The 20,069-nt window shown below is 46.2% G+C and overlaps 1 protein-coding gene across 1 annotated transcript in view; it reads left to right on the top strand.

Moving 5' to 3' along the window:
* Positions 1-227: 227 nt before the first annotated feature.
* The window catches only part of ezrb (ezrin b), a 49,648-nt gene continuing 29,806 nt past the window's right edge, over positions 228-20,069 (top strand). The window contains exons 1-3 of the mRNA XM_084314528.1: positions 228-346; positions 1,270-1,387; positions 12,076-12,159. Coding sequence (XP_084170654.1) covers positions 1,376-1,387; positions 12,076-12,159 — 96 coding nt within the window. The 5' untranslated portion in view covers positions 228-346; positions 1,270-1,375. The remainder of the gene's footprint in view (positions 347-1,269; positions 1,388-12,075; positions 12,160-20,069) is intronic.

The following is a 20,069-nucleotide window of genomic DNA, read 5'->3' as shown; positions in this document are numbered from 1 at the left end:
ACATGATACCAGATTTGCAAATAGAGTACTGTTTGTGATACAAAAAGAGTATGTACCGATAAACAATGTAATTAACCATAATTATGATGACCACTGAATAGACGCGTCCCGTACTCCCGTAACTCAAGCATTTGGTTTTTTTTAGTCAACTCTCCCCGGCCCCCGGCCGCTACTACAGAAGCCTCTACCGGTGACAGCGGGGACGAAACACGGGCGACTTGTGCGCTGGAGCTGGAGGCGCGCCGAGGAGACGCGCAGCGAGTTCAGCAGAGAGGGAGGGGGACATCTGCTGCGGGCGGCTGCAAGACTGCCGTAGAATCACCAGCTGAAGTTAAACCCAGTTCAGGTAATACTTTGGACAAATATACATCCGTGTATTGCATCGAATGAAGCCGATCGGCGTGACGAGATTGATTGATTGGAGACGCGCTCGGGCTACTTTTTCACGAATGTGCAGCTGCGCCTTCTCTCACAAAGGAGGGAACAACAGGTGTCTCTGGGAGTAAGAAGAGTGGGATGTGGCTGCTGGTTGCAACCCAGTTGTAGGTTATTATGCTCAAAAGTAATTATAAAATAGCCTATAGGGTTTGTGCTACTGTAGCCTAATTTAGTGGATAGTGTGGCTATTTAGGGGGGTATTCAACATACGATTAAATGCATTCATCGCTTTAGTCGACATTGCTTTTTTGTTTTGTTTGGCAAATGTATTTGACTGGGAACGTTCACGCGCGTTCTCAGAGAGCGCCCGATATGCAAGTTGAAGATATATAGTTCCTTATTATATGTACGTTGTCATTTTGATTAGTTGTGTTGAAACTGCATGGTGTCATTTCGGAGGCATTTTAATGATGAATCATCATTCGGCTACTGCTGCTCAAATGTAGCAAGTGGTCGATTTTTTTCATTCAGCTCCGAAACATTGTGAACCCAATTCCTTTGGTTTGATATTTACACCCCCCCCCCCCCCCCCCCGTAGGAATCTCAAGGCGGCTGGGGCAGTAATATGCTAAAATTATACTGTCTCAAGTTATTTACTGGTGTCCATTCGTTGAGGGTTTCCTTCCCAGTCGAGCGAATTCAGGGTGGAGACTAATTTCACCATAGTTATTGGGTGAGGCGGAGTTCCATATTTGATCCTGGCACATTTGCATACAGTGTGATTCAATCACGATGCCTCCATGAGCGACGAGCACTCTTAAAGGACGGCTTAGTATCTGACTAATTATCAGTGAAGTGGGTGAAACTCGTTTCTCCTCTTTACCTCTCCAGGAAGGCACTGTGAGTGAGCAGATCGTCGGCGCGGTATAAGGAGGAGCAGCCACTTCTTTTGGGACACGGTTTTACAGCTTACAAGAGCAAGGGGAAAAGAACAAACATGCCTAAAGCAGTAAGTATTGGGTTTTTCCCCCCCTTATGAAATGTTCAACTCCGCTTTTGTGTAGACCCGTAACGGCTACTGGCCAGCATATTGTTTATTATTATTATTATTATTATTATTATTATTATTATTATTATTATTATTATTATTATTATTATTATTATTATCATTATCATTATTATTATTATTATTATTATTATTATTATTATTATTATTATTATTATTATTATTATTATTATTATTATTATTATTATTATTATTATTATTATTATTACACTGCTGTAATAACCTATAGTCTCAACTGTCCTTGATTTGAAATGGGATATTTAGCCTGTCACTGTAATAGCGCCGCGGTGTTTGAGTAGTGAAGTTGGTGTGAAGTGAATTCAGATAGCCAGCTGGAGTAGATCAGTATAGTTAGTAGACCACCAACTGTTTTACAAATACACACAATTAACGTCATGATGAGGCTGGCCCTGGCTACGTTGTCACACAGTTATGCATTTTGGGAAACTTATTTCTTTCTTATTTCTTTCTTCCAACTTATTTGATTGACATAGAAAAACACAGACACACGTTTATAAAATGTTGCCATGTTTACCTCTTTGTTTTCTGTATCGTTAGATCATGTCCGAACTTCTAGGTCTAGGTAATCTAGGACATTCTTGATGTAAAATGCATGATGCATGGAGGTGATTCATCACCAGCTACTCATGGGCTGTCCCATCACCATCCAAATATGGCGGAGGCACATATTATAAACGTCACTCACTGATCTTCTGTGATCCATCAGAGAAGAATGTCCTTACTCAGTCCCACTCAGTTTGAATGCCAAATCAGCATCATTTACTTATATTTGCCACACATCATGACTACCTGTTTTAATCAGGCCACCCCTGGCAGGCTGCTTGTGTTTTAATTTAAATCTCACAACAAGCTGAGGTCACTGTAGTGCTAGTGCCACTCCCCATGCCCAATGATTAACACATATCCATAACTTGTTAAGAATGTCCATGCCAGAACCTCCTCTAACGGGACGAACGTTGCCCAAAACTATGGTTTCTTTTTAACCAAAGAGTATTATTTCCATAGATTCTTGTCTTCATCTTAACCCTTTCACTTCTGTACCTTCTGTATTGTCGCAGTGAAAGGGTTAACCCTTTGGTAGTGTGGTAGTGAAAGGGTCAGGCAAAAAAAAGCCTTGGTCAGTGATTGTGATTGTTTTTAAGATTAGGTTTTTCGGCATTTTACAGCTTTTATTCCGGATAGGACACGGGCAGAGGAAAGTTGGGAGAAGATATGGGGAGGACATGCATCATAGGTCCCGCCGATAATAACCGATCATTCAGTGTACTAAACTTTATACGTTTCAGCTATTACAGAGTTCTGATCCATTAGTGAAAAGTATAGACATCATAGACCATTAGTTTGACAACAAATTATTTTGATTAATGCGTCTTTCTCAATTTGATTTCTGTCTTGTCGCACGTGGTCTTTGGTATCGAATTTGAGTATCGGGGGTATTGTGCGATACCCTGTTTTTACCCTGGTATCGGCCCGATATCGAATACCCGCTACACCGGTATGATGACATCATATATCAGAGGGGGAGGGGGGGGGGGGGGCTTTCCTCATTCTTGCTATGGGAGACAGTAGTGAATGGTTGCTAACACAGCCCCCGACATCCAAGCTGAAACTTTGCGACATTCCCTCTTTTTTAGTGCACTGTGGCCAAGGAGACGGGTTTGCTGCTGTTGAACAGAGTACTGTATTGTGTTGAGTACAGCATGTCTGTGGAAGGGCAGGCCCCGACGGCGTCGTAAAGTGTGTTGTTGGTTTGTTTAGAGTGGCCTCGGGGTTGTTATGAGCGTCACAGGGGAAATGACATCATCAGTGTCTTGATAGCGCTCCAGCAGCCACCCCTTACGGCAGCCACAAAACTGTGCCTTTTTGGGTGATAATGGGACACTGTGTTTTGTTTTCCATGATATCAGTAAGTTCTGATATACTGTATATAAGCGTTTATTTTATTATTTTTTGTTGTTGTTGTTTGTTTGCTGTGACTTGGTGATCGTTGTCCTGTGAACCTGTGACCAGCTTTACTGTAAGATAAGATAAGATAATATTGATTATTACTGATTTATTGATCCTCTTGGAGGAATTTCAGGTATATCATAGCAGCACGGGGGAGGGGCAGAGGGGAGGGGGAGGGGAGGCAGCCTTCAGGAAATAGCATGAACTATATCAATAAGACACTAGCGTATTATAAGACGACCCTGAGCCGAGATTGTACGAGTTGGGAACCCAGTGGGCGAAGGGGGGACCTCAGAACTGGCTTGGTTTCGGTTCAACAGGTGGGCTTGCCCCAGTCCTCGGAGCACATGGCGGCTGCGACCCGGACGGTTGTAGGGGACCCGGACCGGTCGCGACAGAGCCTTGGAGACTAGCTATTTGAAACACACAGGGGGGACCGTGCACCTTGCACCGCGGGCAGAGGAGATAGGGCAGAGGGGGCTCCGACCTCCACTCTCTGTGACACGAGGGCTCACGACGCACGGCTGAGTAGGCTGCATCATTAATGATTTGTATATTAATGATTTGTAATGACATTTAGAAGTCTACTGTAGACCCCGAAAATAAGACGACAGATTCAGATTTCTTTCTAGGAAACATATTTTTTTCAATCCAGTAAGTCAATTTGAATTAATTTGTTCTTCTGACTTTCCTAGCCCCCCAACCCCCCCCCCCCCCCCCCCCCCTCCCATCAAAAAGCTTGGGACTTTCGGAATAATCCCCAAAATGCTGTGTTCTATTCTTAGCATCGGTTAGTTCTTAAATAGGGCTTGCTGTTTTAAGGCAGTGGCAGCTTTGCTAACACTTTCTAGGATAGGGAAATGAGGTTAACCGGCGGACGGTTTCAGAGACATGACTGGAGCTCTGATTCTTCATGTGAAATAGACTTGTCAGACTTGTCTTGTTGCTCGTAGTTAGTTTATGTGATTGCATGTTTGGAGGAAAGGGATTTATTTCGGCTTGAAGAGATCAAGAGGGAGAAACTCTGTCCGGTTTCATGTCGTCGAGGTGTTATTTTAGCCCCCATCCCCCATGAGTCCTATTACACTTGTCAGAGTGACACATAGTCATGAAGTAAATGACGGGTGTTTCTTGGCTCTCCCAGAATCCTGTTTCCCTGCGGTCACAGCCCACGAGACAAACCTCCCACCTGGGCGTGGCTATACGGCCGGCATGTATGGGTGTTTCCTCTTCATGTCCAGCTCTATTGTTAGCGTTTTGTTCCTTTAAATAATTCATAACTCAACGATGCCCGGAACACCCTCAGGTCCTGATGCAACAGTCCCCCCTCCCCGAAATAGATCAATGTCCTCGTAATTTATTACTCGCTATATTTTTAAGGGAACAAGTTGATGAAGCAGCCTCTCTGTGACGACGTCACTCACTCACTCACTCACTCACTCACTCACTCACTCACTCACTCACTCACTCACTCACCCACTCACTCACTCACTCACTCACTCACTCACTCACTCACTCACTCACTCACTCACTCACTCACTCACTCACTCACCCACTCACTCACTCACTCACTCACTCACCCACCCACCCACTCACTCACTCACTCACTCACTCACTCCCACACTCACTCACTCACTCACTCACTCACTCACTCACTCACTCACTCACTCACTCACTCACTCACTCCCACACTCACTCACTCACTCACTCACTCACTCACTCACTCACTCACTCACTCACTCACTCACTCACTCACTCACTCACTCACTCACTCACTCACCCACCCACTCACTCACTCACTCACTCACTCACTCACTCACCCACCCACTCACTCACTCACTCACTCACTCACTCACTCACTCACCCACTCACTCACTCACTCACTCACTCACTCACTCACTCACTCACTCACTCACTCACTCACTCACTCACTCACTCACTCACTCACCCACTCACTCACTCACTCACTCACTCACTCACTCACTCACTCACTCACTCACTCACTCACTCACTCACTCACTCACTCACCCACTCACTCACTCACTCACTCACTCACTCACTCACTCACCCACCCACTCACTCACTCACACACTCACTCACCCACTCACTCACTCACCCACACACTCACTCACCCACCCACTCACTCACTCACTCACTCACTCACTCACTCACCCACTCACTCACTCACTCACTCACTCACTCACTCACTCACGGCACATGGGACATTTGCATCTATAACACTGTGTCCTTGTTGTCATTCGGAAGAAGATGCATGCATTGGTACATACCAGAACTGTCCAGTACGTAAAGCTAAACAACACTTAAAAAAAAAAACGAATAACATTTTCTCACTGACCCTTCCTTCCTCTACATTCTGGGAGGAGGGTTACATCAAATATTATCACCTCACTTCATGTAGCTACACCTTTCACTAGAGTTGTTCCGATACCGATACCAGTATGGGAAATGCCGCCGATACTGCCTAAAATGCTGGTATCGGTATCGGTGAGTACATGTAAATTCTAGCCTCCGATCCCATGACGTCATTTATCTCCTGCGGAGAGTGAGGATTATAAAATGAACGTATTTTAAAGTGTTTGTCATTTGAACAGCAGATACACTTTCTTAAATTCCATTGTCCCCGACAGAGCGTGTGACGGGGAGCTCGGACGGGATGTGTTTTGCTTGCTGGTGTTATGATAGCATTAGCTGAAAAGCTAGCTAGTTGGAACAACATCCGCCCATTACATCAAATCAGATGATCGCCTGTCCTATCTCCAGGACCCGACACTATGTCCGTCTATCAACAATAATGCACCCACGGTGAATCGTATTTAAGTTAAGTAGCTACTGACTAGCGTTAGCTGACTAACGTTATCAAATGTCAATGCGGGGAAGACGAGCTAGGTCAGCTAGCTTAGCTTGATAACGTTACCGTGGCTAAAGTTGGTGCTATTCATAATCCAGCAATAATGGCTGCAGACCTGCAAGCAAAGTACAGCAAGTTCCAAGTGCCAAAGGATAAGAGTCTGAGGCGGAGTCTCAAAAGAGAATGTTGAATATTTATTTTGCATTGAAAATCACAACATGAACGTTCTATCGGCTACTTACAGACTGGGTAGCGAGTGCAACACCGTCTAACGTCCGTGCGGATCATTGGAGTAGGGTATATCTGCAGTGCCGCAGCCCCATACTCATTGATTAATGATACTAATACTAATCTATACAATCACCTGTTGTTGAATAAATACCATTACTTTCTAGTTATTACGAAAAAACAGTATATATAAAACAGTATCTGTAAAAAAAAAAAGAAAAAAAGGGATAATTTATATAATATAATTTTTTTTTTATATTTTTAAACATTTTTATGTATGCACTGGTATCGGATCAGTATCGGTATCGGCCGATACCCAAAGCTTAGATATCGGAATCGGATCGGAAAGGAAAAAATGGTATCGGAACATCTCTACCTTTCACCCTACTGGTCCTCACTGTCACTCTCCATCCCGCGGTTTATCTTTGGTTTAATGACACGGTTCAGACGAAGACCCTCCCGACTTTAAGTCCCGCCCCATTACAGCCTGTTTGATTGTCAAGGAATCACGGGAAGTGACACGCCTTCTTAAGGCCATTTCGTGGGGAACTTAAATGACAGAAGGAAGAATGGGCCAATTCCCCAGGGGCCCTGTAGTGACAGCTCTTCACGAGGCGCAGAGAAGTGCACTGCTCTGTGAGCACTGTACTGTAACACTATCCCTCTGACCACACACACACACACACACACACACACACACACACACACACACACACACACACACACACACACACACACACACACACACACACACACACACACACACACACACACACACACACACACACCACACACACACACACACACACGCAGCTAAAGAGGTTAAATATTGAATAGCTTTCAGTGAGGAATGTGACACAACCCATTCAGAGTTTAACAACTCCGGTGATGATCACCTAATTTACGGGTTAAGAGATAGTCTCTGGGGGAAGCCTGTTATTTCCCCTGACTTTAGGAGGATGAAAGAGCTCTCCCTGCGACGTTGGTAGAGTTTGTAGGGTCGCAAATCGCGAGGTCATAGTGCCCAAACTGTAACAATGTCCTTTGGAAAATTAAGTTTTGGACTGGGACTTAAATCAATTGGCCTATCTCAAGCCCTGCCCTTTTTTCCTCAATCCTCCAATCACAACTGTTGCTTGTCTGAGGCGAAGCGACAGTTGTGATTGGAGGATCAAGAAAAGATTGCTCTCAATGTCAGGATGGCAGTTTACGTAACAGAGACATTGGCGGACTTCCTCCTTGTGTTGTGCTCCACAAGCAGCCTTTTATTTTTCCTCTATGTAAATAAATCAGTATTACCGTTTGGAGCAGATGAACCCGCGCTGACTTGATTAGTACAAAGAATGATTGAGTCTGGCCTTTGCAGGGTAGTGTGCAAATGCCCCCGACTTTCCTCTGACTGGAAGCAGCCCATGGCAGCTCATAGTGGAACTTTGGGTCTTTGCCTGGTGTATTTTTAGCACACGTGTCATGTTTTCTTTACCCATTCTGAATGGCTTCAGTTTATTGTGAGAGTTACCGTCAGAGGACCAGCTCTGAGATCAGATATCGCTCACTTCAGTGTAGGGGTGGACGGTATAAACGGTATACGGTATAAACGGTATGAATTTGCTCTACGGTATGGATTTTGACTATACCGTATAACCGGTAGTGCAGCTCTAAAATAGCAATGACGTCATGTAACCACAGCGCGACTATTTCACTCGCATTTGCCCCTAAAAATAGATAGAATTAGTCATAGATAATAGATATGTGCGAACTAGAAAAAGTTATTTAGGAGGCTTCGCGCAGTGGGCGTGCCAGCCCCTCCCGCACGCATGTAAACACTAGTAGTCTAGTGGGACGGGACGTCTCCCTGAGCTAACGTTAGCTTAGCTACCGTTACAAAATGACCCAGTCAACTATTCACTTTTAGTTTAATACATGATGAGGCATTGTCTAACCGAACGGTATCTAGTCGGCCAGCTACCGATAGCTCCTGACATCAACAAACGCTCCATCAAGTCTAGTAGAGTAGACGTGTATGATAGCTCCGTTAGCCGTTAGCTCACGTTAACGCAAATTAGTTCACCGTTCAAAACGAAATGTCCCATTGAACTAAATAATTCACTGAGGCGTTGTATTAACGTTATATATCCGGCTAGCAGTAGCTACAGATAGCTCCTGATATCAATGTCTTATAACACTGATTCGATGCGTATTCGAGCTGAGGGCTTGCTAACGTTATAGTACCAATACAATAGGGTCCAGGTGCAGCGCTGGAGAATCCTGGCCGTAGCTCTGCTCGAGGCTACTAGAGTATAGGTCCAGGTGCAGCTCTGGAGAATCCTGGCCGTAGCTGGAGGCTACTAGAGTACACACAGACAGTGGAGCTTGTTGCGTGGTGGCGATGTCTCGCAGATAATACAAGTACAAGTCTAATTATATAATATATATATTTTATAAAAAAAAAAAAAAAATTATATAAAATAAAAAAATTTTTTTATCAAAAACGATGATACCGTGATATATACCGTTACCGTCTATGCTTCAAATTATACCGTGATATAAATTTTAGACCATACCGTCCACCCCTACTTCAGTGTTTTGTTGGCCTCTCTCTGGTCTCTAGCACCACTCGCATGTTCCACCCGTCGTCGGCCCGGGGTGTATTTTTCTAAGTGCTCTCTAGCTGCGATCGGTGTAAATATAGGCAAAAACACCATGGGGGGGGGGGGGGGGGGGAGAGGGGAGGAGGACGCCCCGCCCTGTGCCAAGCTGCTCCCACAGATCCACAGAACCCCTCTGAATATCTAACCGAATTTACTTTTGAACAAACCATGTCCAAATTCCCCAACATTCGCTAACTGTTCTCAGATCAGCCTGGGTCCATTAAGATGCATACTGGTGGTGCGGGACAGAGAGACCAGTCGAGGAGCCGCCGGGGCTGAAAGGGAATCTTTGTTTTGCTGTGTAAATGGATTTTTTTTCTCCCCCTCCTTTCCCGCTTTTTTTTTTTTTTTTTTTTCCTTTTTAGATGTTTCCCATCAGTAGAGCCCCTCAGCTCCAGGTTGGCTGGTGGTGATGTCAGGTCTGGATCTCCCCTCCCCCCTTTCTAGGCGGCATTGGGCACAGCCAGGGTTTGAAATTTAGGGGTAGCGTTCCTAACTTAAAAAACGGTGTCATGGACAGGTTTAGGCATGGTCCTCCTGCCGTTGTTGGGGCGGTAGGTGAGAAAAGGCTGATTTTGTAGTATTAAAAATTTGGGGAAATTGGGGCCAGTTCTTTAGTCATGGACGAATAAAACTGTAGCGGGATCCGGACTGGGAATGGCGGCAAAAACAAAGTACCCCCAAAAAACAACGTTTTTCTGACCATGTTCTATCTAGTCAGTAAAAACAAACTGTATACCCCAGCAACAAGGGCACGGTATCCTCTTACTTCAGGTGAGGCGCCTTCTTACCAAAATACCACGCTAAGACTCTGGAGGTCGTACTTATGCCAGTAAAACACGCTTGCCCCTGTTTTAAAACGAATCAATTCCCCCCAAAATATCGGTATGAAAAGAAAAACCTCCTTTCACAAGAACAGTTGAGTTTTGCATTGTACTTCTTTTGATCCCATGCTGTGGTGGACTTGGCTGGCCTGACGTCGTGCCGCTGAGTCGGTCAGATGTGGCCAGAGGAGGAAGAAGCAGCTCCTCTCTGACTCACCGGCCCAGTCTGTGCCGTGGCCCAGACGTCCCCCTTTCCAGTGGGCGTCACCGGGTTTGCTCACTGTTGGGCCTCGATGCTATTCATAATAGCCAGGAGATGAAAGATCCCACCAGAGGCCGTCCCTCTCCTCTCAGCTCTGTGTCTACACAGCTCTTTATATGGCTTTTCGTCATGAATTAATTGAGGCAGTGTTCCGGAGGGGCCCCCCTGTCTTTTGACCCCCCCCGCAAATACCGGAGATGTTTTGACATCGTATTCAAAGAGCCGAGATGGACTGTGTGTGTGTGTGTGTGTGTTACCTCAAAGCAGTCATTGTAAATAAATACTTTTGGGCTGTTTTGTGCCAGTGTAACACTAGGGTTGCCGCAGTGATGTGAAATTTACCATGACTAATAAACTCATGACAACACGTTATTATTTTATTTTACAAAATGACCACTTACTTTGATCTTTAACGTTATTTAACGACATTGATCTACTGTGTCTGTCCGTCTACGTCTGTGGTTAATTCATTCATTTTCAATGACTACTAGTATCCATTTGTTGGACAGACAGAGTTGTTTTAAATGGTTCTAATTTAAAAATAAACCAACGAACAGTAATACCTTCCGTCAATTTCCTATCCATTCATTGATGGATCAATATAGCCTTATTTAGAGCATCGTGCAAACATACTGTTGCTGGTCTGGACTGGTCCTCAGCTCCTCTCCGGTCGAGCTCCTGCGCAGTTTCATCCGAAATAAGTCGTGTCGTCTCCAGAGCCTCCTTTCTCTCCTTCACGCAAAGTTAAATCTACTCTAAATGAAAGTGAAACTTGAGCTACTCTGTACTGTAACCTATAAAATAGATCCGCTGTCCGCACAGACATTCAGTGCAAGTATTGATAACATGCTTTAGTATAGTATTTAGTTTAAAAATAAAAAAATATGAATCATACGCCGGTGGGGGCGGCCGGTGGGCAAGTTATGTACTCGGTGGAGCCTGACCACTGAGTACCACCGGTATCACAGACTACCGCGGCCGGCAAGCCTATACGTAACACAGATGCCATGTGCAGATAGCTGACCTGCAGCACAGATCCCTCGGTTTGACGTCGGGTTTGGTTATTCGCCGCCGCACACGTACAGTCAGGCTGTTTGTAATGGTTTTGAAATCACTACGCGTTAATCACTTGGGTGGACCGCTGAAAGTGGACCGCTCGTTTTTGAGCCCATAAAAGAAAGAAAAAACGGGCCACAAATAGATGGACTGCCTTTCTTTGTACCCACATAGGTCAGTCTTATTAATCATTAACCACAGAGACTGGAATGGCATGCCTCTGTGAATGGGAATGAATGGATGCTATAGCCTCCCCCACGCCCCAGCCATCATGACTGCTCATTTATGGCCCGGGGGATTTGACTGTATCTGCCTCCACTTATGGCTATTAGCGCCAGGGGCCCCCTCAGGACAACCTCTATGGTTCCCTCAGCCGGCGCTCCTATGCTGCATTAGAAGTACAGACGCACTCGCAGCTATATGCCTCATTCTGTGTCCAAAGGGAAAGAACTAGCTGATAATGTTTTTCTTTTCAATAAATATCGATTTGATAAATGATAATGATAAATATTTGAACTTTTGCCGCTGAATTCCCTTCAATCAGTCTTCCTGTCTATAAAGAGAGCGGGGATAAACATTGAGTCCGATGTGTTTGCTCGGTAAACACCCTCCTCCCTCTGAACCACAGGTCTCTCTCTCTCTCTCTCTCTCTCTCTCTCTCTCTCTCTCTCTCTCTCTCTCTCTCTGCTCATTGGTCCTCGGCCTGTGTGAACTTCCCGGTTGTTGTTCCATGCCAGTTTTTAAACTGTTGTTTATTTGTTTTTTCTCTACAGGTCAATGTTCGCGTTACCACCATGGACGCCGAGCTGGAGTTCGCCGTCCAGCCCAGCACCACCGGCAAACAGCTCTTTGACCAGGTCTGTATCTGTGATTTAAAAAAAAAGTCTGCTTTCATTACTGCAAAACCAGGGACGTACTGAATGATTAAAAGGCCACCTGGTGTTTTGGTCGTTACCTAGGTATTAAAATTTAGAATCAGCAGTCGAATTAATTCTGTATGCATACAGTTCATTCAGTGGGAGCTTTCTGTGTAGTTGCACTTAACAGGCTCGGGTGATGCACTGATAAGATAAGATATTCCTTTATTGATCCTCTTTGGGAAATTCGGGCGTCATAGCAGCATAGTGGAGAGGGGAGGGGAGATACAGGTATGGGCAGGGTAATAGTAGAAAGACATGAATATAGGCAATAAAATGAAATCTGAATATATCAATATGAGAAAAAATAAACAATAGAATTAACTCTGTATATAAAACAGTATACACAAGGTGCCCTAACTGCGCATGATATATATCATACATTGTAGTTTGGCAGGTTTTGGCGGTTAAGAGTCAGACACACTTAGTGGTCAGACATTCCTAGTAGTTGTCGAGTTCTGCAGCCGTTAGTTCTCCAGCTGCTGGCCCGTGTGGAAGGACTGGCCGAGGCGGTTTGTGGAGTGTATGAGTCTGTAGCTGAACGTGCTCATAGAGGGGGTGGGGCGGGTTCTCCAGGATAGCCGCCAGCTTCCTTCTCATCCACATCTAGTTTGACCAGCTCAACTCCCACCACGGAGCTAGCCTTCCTGATCAGCCTGTTCACCTGTCTATACTGAACACTGTGACCTCTATTTTTACTTCTATTTTACATGCTATACTATTTTATTTCATACTTATCTTGTCTAGCACAGTCTCTGGAGCGTAACAGTAAGAAGCATTTTGTATAAAAGTATTCTGTACTTCTGTATGACAACTATTAAAGAAACTTGAAACTTGAAACTTGAACCTCTTGACTTGATGTGGCCCCCTGGCATACAAGGCTGGCTACTACAGACTGGTAAAACGTCTTCTCAGGAAGAACAAACTGCTCTGTCCATTCCTATAGAGGTTCTCTGTGTTGTCCGATCAGTCTAATTTATTGTTCGGTTGTACTCCAAGGAACTTGTATGTCTCCACCATCTCCACCTCATCCCCTCGGATGGTGATGGGAGTCGGGGGCGGGGGGGGCTCTTCTTGCCTCTCCGGTAGTCCACCACCAGCTCCTTGGTCTTGCTGATGTTGAGTTAGAGGTGGTTGCTGTCGCTCCACCCTACAAAGCTCTCCACCAGGGCTCTGTACTCGTCCTCATTGTCGTCTGTGATATAACGTACAATGGAGGAGTCATCTGAGAACTTCTGTAGGTGGCACCCACTTGAGTTATGGCAGAAGTCAGAGGTGTAGAGAGGGTGAACAGGAAGGGTGACACAGCACAGTTCATTGGGGGGCGCGATATACTGTAGAAATGTCTATAGTCATAAAAAATAAAAAAAACACATCATAAAGGACAAGACATTTAGCCAATGTGGAAAGCAAAACCGCACCTACATGGCCCTCCCTCAGGACACCAACCTGTGTGACGATGAGCACATTCATTCAGCAGTCAGGCTAACTAGTTAGTCCAGTCTGAAGATGTCCTGAAAGATTGCCTGTTTGGCAGCATTTAAAGGGGACATGTACTGCTATTCCTAGCACTATTTGGGCAACTTTACACAATTCCTGTGAGTGTATTGAAGACATCTGTACGTTTTTTTTCCAAAAAAATGCATTGTTTTATATTTCTAATCAAGTACTCAAAACCATCATTTTTCAGCTTCAAAGATTTCAGGCTGTTATGGCCTGGCTCCGCCCATAGCACTTTGAGTGACAGTCAGTCCACGCAGTTTGCGACTGGTAGACAGAGATAGATAGAGAGAGAGAGAGGGAAAGGGTGAGAGAGAGAGAGAGAGAGAGAGAGAGAGAGAGAGAGAGAGAGAGAGAGAGAGAGAGAGAGAGAGAGAGAGAGAGAGAGAGAGAGAGAGAGAGAGAGAAAAGACAGGCCGTTCTTTTTTTCTCTGCCTCTCTGTTTGCGGCAGCTTGTGGGGGGGGGGGGGGCCCTCCGCGCGGCAGGTCCCCCCCCCCCCCCCCAAGTGCTCCTGAATGCTCTCTATCTCTCTCTCTCTCTCTCCCTCTCTCTCTCTCTCTCTCTCTCTCTCTCTCTCTCTCTCTCTCTCTCTCTCTCTCTCTCTCTCTCTCTCTCTCTCTCTCTCTCTCTCTCTCCCTCCAGACTATTGCAAGCAGAGTATGAGGAAGTGGCTGGTTTCCACTCGCTGTGTACAGTCAGTCTATGTAGATTGTGGGCGGGCATTAGCTACAACCACAGAGCCAATCACATCACTGTCTGCTACCCAGAGCCTGAGTAACGTCATTCAGGCCTTCAAATCAGGATGGCCTAATTTACTGGAGAAGGAAATGATCTGAGCTGAATCAGAGCAATCCGCCAATATGGTATTTAGACACTAAAACACATTGATACGAACTCCTATTACTATAATACAATGCTAGAGACTGAAAAATGACATTTATAGTACATGTCCCCTTTAAAGTTTAGCGCGTGATCATCAAGCAACAGCTACTTGTCTGAAAGCTTTGAATGGCAAAAAAAAGTAGTGCAACCTCTACTGCAAACCTTTTATAAACCCTCACATCCTCCCGCTCGCTAATCACTCCCTAAGCGCTTTTTTGCGTTTATAGAAAGTGTCAGCGTGACTCTTTTTGTATCATTCATCCAAAGCTCTTTCCGTCCATGACGTCCACAGGCCTCGACTGGCTCACTCTCTGTGATAGGTTATCTCTGGGAGAGGGTGATTCTAACTGGGAGCATTCCTATCAGGAGACTCTCTGCTCACGGAGATATGGTTACTATTTCCAGGAGATTTGTTGTGACTAAAGACAACATCGGAACGTAGAATGTGTGTTGTGTGTGTGTGTGCGTGCGTGTGTGTGTGTGTGTGTGTGTATGTTTGCCTGTGTGTGTGTGTGTGTGTGTGTGTGTGTGTGTGTGTGTGTGTGTGTGTGTGTGTGTGTGTGTGTGTATGTTTGCCTGTGTGTGTGTGTGTGTGTGTGTGTGTGTGTGTGTGTGTGTGTGTGTGTGTGTGTGTGTGTGTGTGTGTGTGTGTGTGTGTGTGTATGTTTGCCTGTGTGTGTGTGTGTGTGTGTGTGTGTGTGTGTGTCGTGCGTGCGTGCGCGCGTGTGTGTGTGTGTGCGTGTGCCTGTGTGTGTGTGTGTGGAGTTGTCTATTCCGACGTGGCTTCCTCTAAACATTGGGAACCACTTTCGAAAGAAAAAATCTGTGCCAGGCAGTAGGCCTCCATTGCATGAAACATGACGGGTCTATGTGCACTGCTGTGTCATAAGGATTTCATATAGTAATAGTGGTTTGCTAATAGGGTAGGGTGGGCTTATTTTTTTTAATTATTATTATTATTATTATTATTATTATTATTATTATTTAGATATAAATAATATATAATGGTGTAGGATGAGATTGCCTTAGACACCATTTTCGTAATTACTGAATAGGCCTTGTGTGACACTGCTTAACACAATCGCTAACAATAACATGTTTTTAAACCAATAACAACCTCTTGGCAGAATTGTCGTTCTGGAAAAAACACAGCTCTCATCGTGACATAAACACACTCCACTGGATGAACACGACCTCTCGGCATTGTGAGTTTGACACTGATTAGTACTACTCGCCTACTCCTCTTAACGAGAATCCAATTGATTCCATGCCAGGAGGAAACGCAACCGCGCTAGTATAGAAGCCACAAGAGAAAGCTCCACTGTGTTCGGGGCTTAATGTTCCTACTTCATTTATTGTGATTATTACGTCCCCGTATTCACAAATAGAATCCTGATGAATTGCACTTTGTTCATAGTACGTTACAGAGTACGTGGGGTATTGAGTCGAGTCCTCACTGGATGCGGTCGTGTAATGAACCCAGGCTCCGCGTTAATATATGCCAGATCTGCAGATCGTTTGATCCTCTGTGTGCCTCTGTTGCAGCGCGGGGGAGAGGAAAGGCATTGTCTCGGTGTATAGCCACTTCCTGAATAACTCGTTCTTCAATAGCTGAGAGAACTGTACTGTATGCATTGATGGTAGGCTGTTTATATGTGGAGGGGGGGGTTGCCCTCTAGCTCCTCTGCTCCTCAAGCACCACAGTTGAGAAACAGGTAGACAAGTAAAAGGAAAAGCCGGAGACCTAGACGCTTCCTCTGTGACCTCTCTCTATTTTTACGTGTCTGTGAATTCCCCCGCCTGCCTGTCAAAATGCCTCTCTGCGGGGCGCGCCGTAGATATAATCATCACCCTGCATGCGCGGCGTTGCCGGAGACGGTTCAGCACCTTATTTCTGAACTGTTGGAGCGCGGCATGGCTGCCCTGCAGTCGTCACGGGGCATTTGGAAGAAGGGCAGTCAGCCGTTCCCAGGGGCAGTAGTGGTGACACCGCTGAGATGAAGTCAGTTGATATGCGGCTAGTGCTGCCGTGGTGACAGCGTGATGTCCTTAATATCTGTCGGCGATTTGAGAACGTTTTATCCCTGGCACTGATGCCATGCCGACAATCATACTGAAGAGGACTACACACACACACGCACGCACACACGCACGCACGCGCGCACGCACACACACACACACACACACACACACACACACACACACACACACACACACACACACACACACACACACACACACACACACACACACACACACACGCACGCACTGGTATGGCTATTCTTGTGAGGACTTCCTTTGACTTGCATTCATCCTCCCACGTCTTACGCCGACCTTAGCCATAACCACTACGTACCCAACCCTACCCTTAACCCCGAATCAGCCTTTGGCCTTGTGAGGACCCGCCAGAGAATGCTCTCACAACCTCACATGTTCCCCCAAGAAGGTGGACTGTCAAAAGTCAGTCCTCACAAATATAGCTATACCTGTTGTTGTATATACAGTATATTGGTGCTTGTGTGTATATATGTACACTCTCACACACACACACACACGCACGCACGCACGCACGCACACACACACACACACACACACACACACACACACACACACGCACGCACGCACAGACAGACACACACGTAGACAGGTTCTGTGGAAATGCTGACTAACAGGAATGAGGTCATCTTAAGGCAGAGTGTGAGGCCCGGCCCGGCCCCTGTGGTCAGAGTCCTTCAGCCCACATGCTGCCTCTCCCCTCCACACCCTCTGGACCAGTTCACTGCCATCGCTCTGCCCTGCTTTTCACATCTTGCTTTGTGCTGTATTGACAATCAATATAGAGCAATATATCGCAAGATTTCCGCCCGCCGATATTATATCGACACTGAGATGAACGGACCGAAAAGGTTATCTCATTAGATAAAACAGATGATGTGTATCAGATGACGTGTATATACACACGTAGAGACGTGTGACAGACTTTCCGGCTGCTCCCAAGTCTCCGAATTCTCCTGCAGCTACAGGGAAATGAATGGACTATTAATAAATGGCTCGTAGCTTCATCTGTGGTTCATGGAGAATGTGGTTCCCGTGAACAAAGCCTTCCGATAGACACTTCTCTCTCTCTCTCTGATAAGGCAAGGGATTTAGAATTTTAAGTGTAAAAGAGAAGGAAAAATCTCTAGCCAAAACTATAGCTTAGCGTTGCAGATCAGGTCACCCGACGTGTGACACTTCCTGAATAACTCGTTCTTCAATAGCTGAGAGAACTGTACTGTATGCATTGATGGTAGGCTGTTTATATGTAATGCGGGGGGGGGGGGGGGGGGGGGGTCACCCTCTAGCTCCTCTGCTCCTCAAGCAACACAGTTGAGAAACAGGTACACAAGTAAAAGGAAAAGCGTGACGCCAGTGTGTTCTCTGCAACATCCGGTCATTTAGGGTTAGCCATTTGGCTTTTAGAACTAGGAACATTAACAAAACGTAGAATCCTTTTGGTGAAACGCAACTTTCCCACATGCAGCATCAAGGACAAAATGACTGGTAAACTGGAATGGAAAAGGCTGTTCATTTCTGACGTAGGCTGAAAGTCAGTCAGTCAGTCACTCAGTCAGTCACTCAGTCACAATACGTATTAAGTGAGGTAAAACTTCATTTCTAGCACCATTCAGTGCAGTTAGCGTAAACAAAGTGCCCCACAAATTCTAAGAAAGAAGGAATGAGACAAATGAAACGGGATCACCATCATTGTGGCCAGATGGTCAAGTAAAGCATCGGGGAGGCTATAGTCGTTTTGAAGGCTTTCATGAAATCAGAATCTCTCCAAAGTGCCTTCTTATTCACAACGACTGTGGTGTAGAGGGTAATAGACCCATTTCCTTTGGGCCAACCCCCCCCCCCCCCCCCCCTCTATTCCCACTCTCCCTGCTTCTGTGCGCCTGTTCCTGTTAGGGGCCCGGTCTGGGCGGGCCCCTCCCTTCCCCGCCCCGGCTCCTCTAAAGCTTCGTATTAGTCAGCCGGGGGATGCAGTGAGTAATGCCGCCTCGGCACAGTGGCATTCCTCTCTCTCTCTCTCTCTCTCTCTCTCTCTCTCTCTCTCTCTCTCTCTCTCTCTCTCTCTCTCTCTCTCTCTCTCTCTCACCACAGGGCCCGGGCCCCCGTAAAAAAAAGAAAAAATAAACCTTGCAGAGAAACTTTCGCTCTCAGTCTGACTGGAACGAGACTGTGAGACGCGCCGACTGTTCCCATGCGGAGAGAGAGAGGAAGAGATGCGGCACAGACGTGGTGCGTCACGTGACCCCTGATCCTCCACCTGGCTGGCGGGCCGCTGTTATGTCCGAATCTGACTGTACCTTTACAGATTTTTGGTTCTTTGACCTGATTGAAAATACTTAGTTTACTCTCGTTTAATTAATTTGCGGGATGAAGTGGACCGGGCCGGTTCTTCTGTATCATCTTCAGGCACCTTTTATTACCATGACATACCGTGATTGTGTACCAAACTCTCTCGAGTCAATAAAGCGGCTTGGCAAAGGACAATTTGCCAAGCCGGGAGGGACGATCCTTCATTAAGATTTCTCATCTGTAGCCCCCCCCCCCCCACCCACCCTCTCTGTTTCTCTCTCTCTCTCTCTCTCTCTCTCTCTCTCTCTCTCTCTCTCTCTCTCTCTCTCTCTCTCTCTCTCTCTCTCTCTCTCTCTCTCTCTCTCCCTCTCTCTCTCTCCCTCCCTTGCTCTCCCTCTGGATCCCCGGTGCAAAAAAAAACACTATGAAAGGGTTGATTGTGTTCTGAGAACCCAGAAGTTTCATTACAGGTGAGATGCAGTCAGAAACGCTCTCTCCTTTCAGCCCCACTAGTGCTTGTTGTTGTAGTAAATAAGATCCAGTAAAAAAAAATTATTAATCTCCGCCCCCCCCCCCCCCCCCCCCCCCCCCAGGCCCCGTGTCGAGTGGCAGTCGGTTAAGAGGGGAGGGTGTTGTGTTTGATTTAATTTTAACCTTGGCCCACGGCTTATCAGATGAAATGGGCTCGGCCGGCATGCCTGCGTGTTGACTCTAAACGTATAGCAGCGCCCACCTGGTGACTGGGTGGGGAATTTGGCAGAGATGCTTTCGGCAGGGCCTGTGGCCCTGAGATCCTCACACTGAAAAGGCCCGGTGGACTCGCTCGCACGTGACCCGACGTCTTAGTAGCCGCTCTGTGCGGCAGCGGCGCTACTGGAAATATGGCTCGGGGCTCCAGGAGTAAAGAGCACCTTGGGTCAGTGAGGTTTTCTCCCAGAAGTCGGTGGAAAAATAAACTGGAGCTGTTCGTTGCAACAAGTGATTTTCCAGATCCATAACTGCAGCACAGTCCTCCTCCTCCTCCTCCTCCTGCTCCTCCTCCTCCTCCTCCTCCTCCTCCTCCTCCTCCTCCTCCTCCTCCTCCTCCTCCTCCTCGCCCCGCTCGTCTCCCTCTTGCGTTCCA

This window comes from Notolepis coatsorum (assembly GCF_963971535.1).
Source record: "Notolepis coatsorum genome assembly, chromosome: 5".
In the NCBI taxonomy this organism is placed as follows: domain Eukaryota; kingdom Metazoa; phylum Chordata; class Actinopteri; order Aulopiformes; family Paralepididae; genus Notolepis; species Notolepis coatsorum.
The sequence above is the reverse complement of the archived record's forward strand: the minus strand, read 5'-3'. Positions and strand labels throughout refer to the sequence as shown.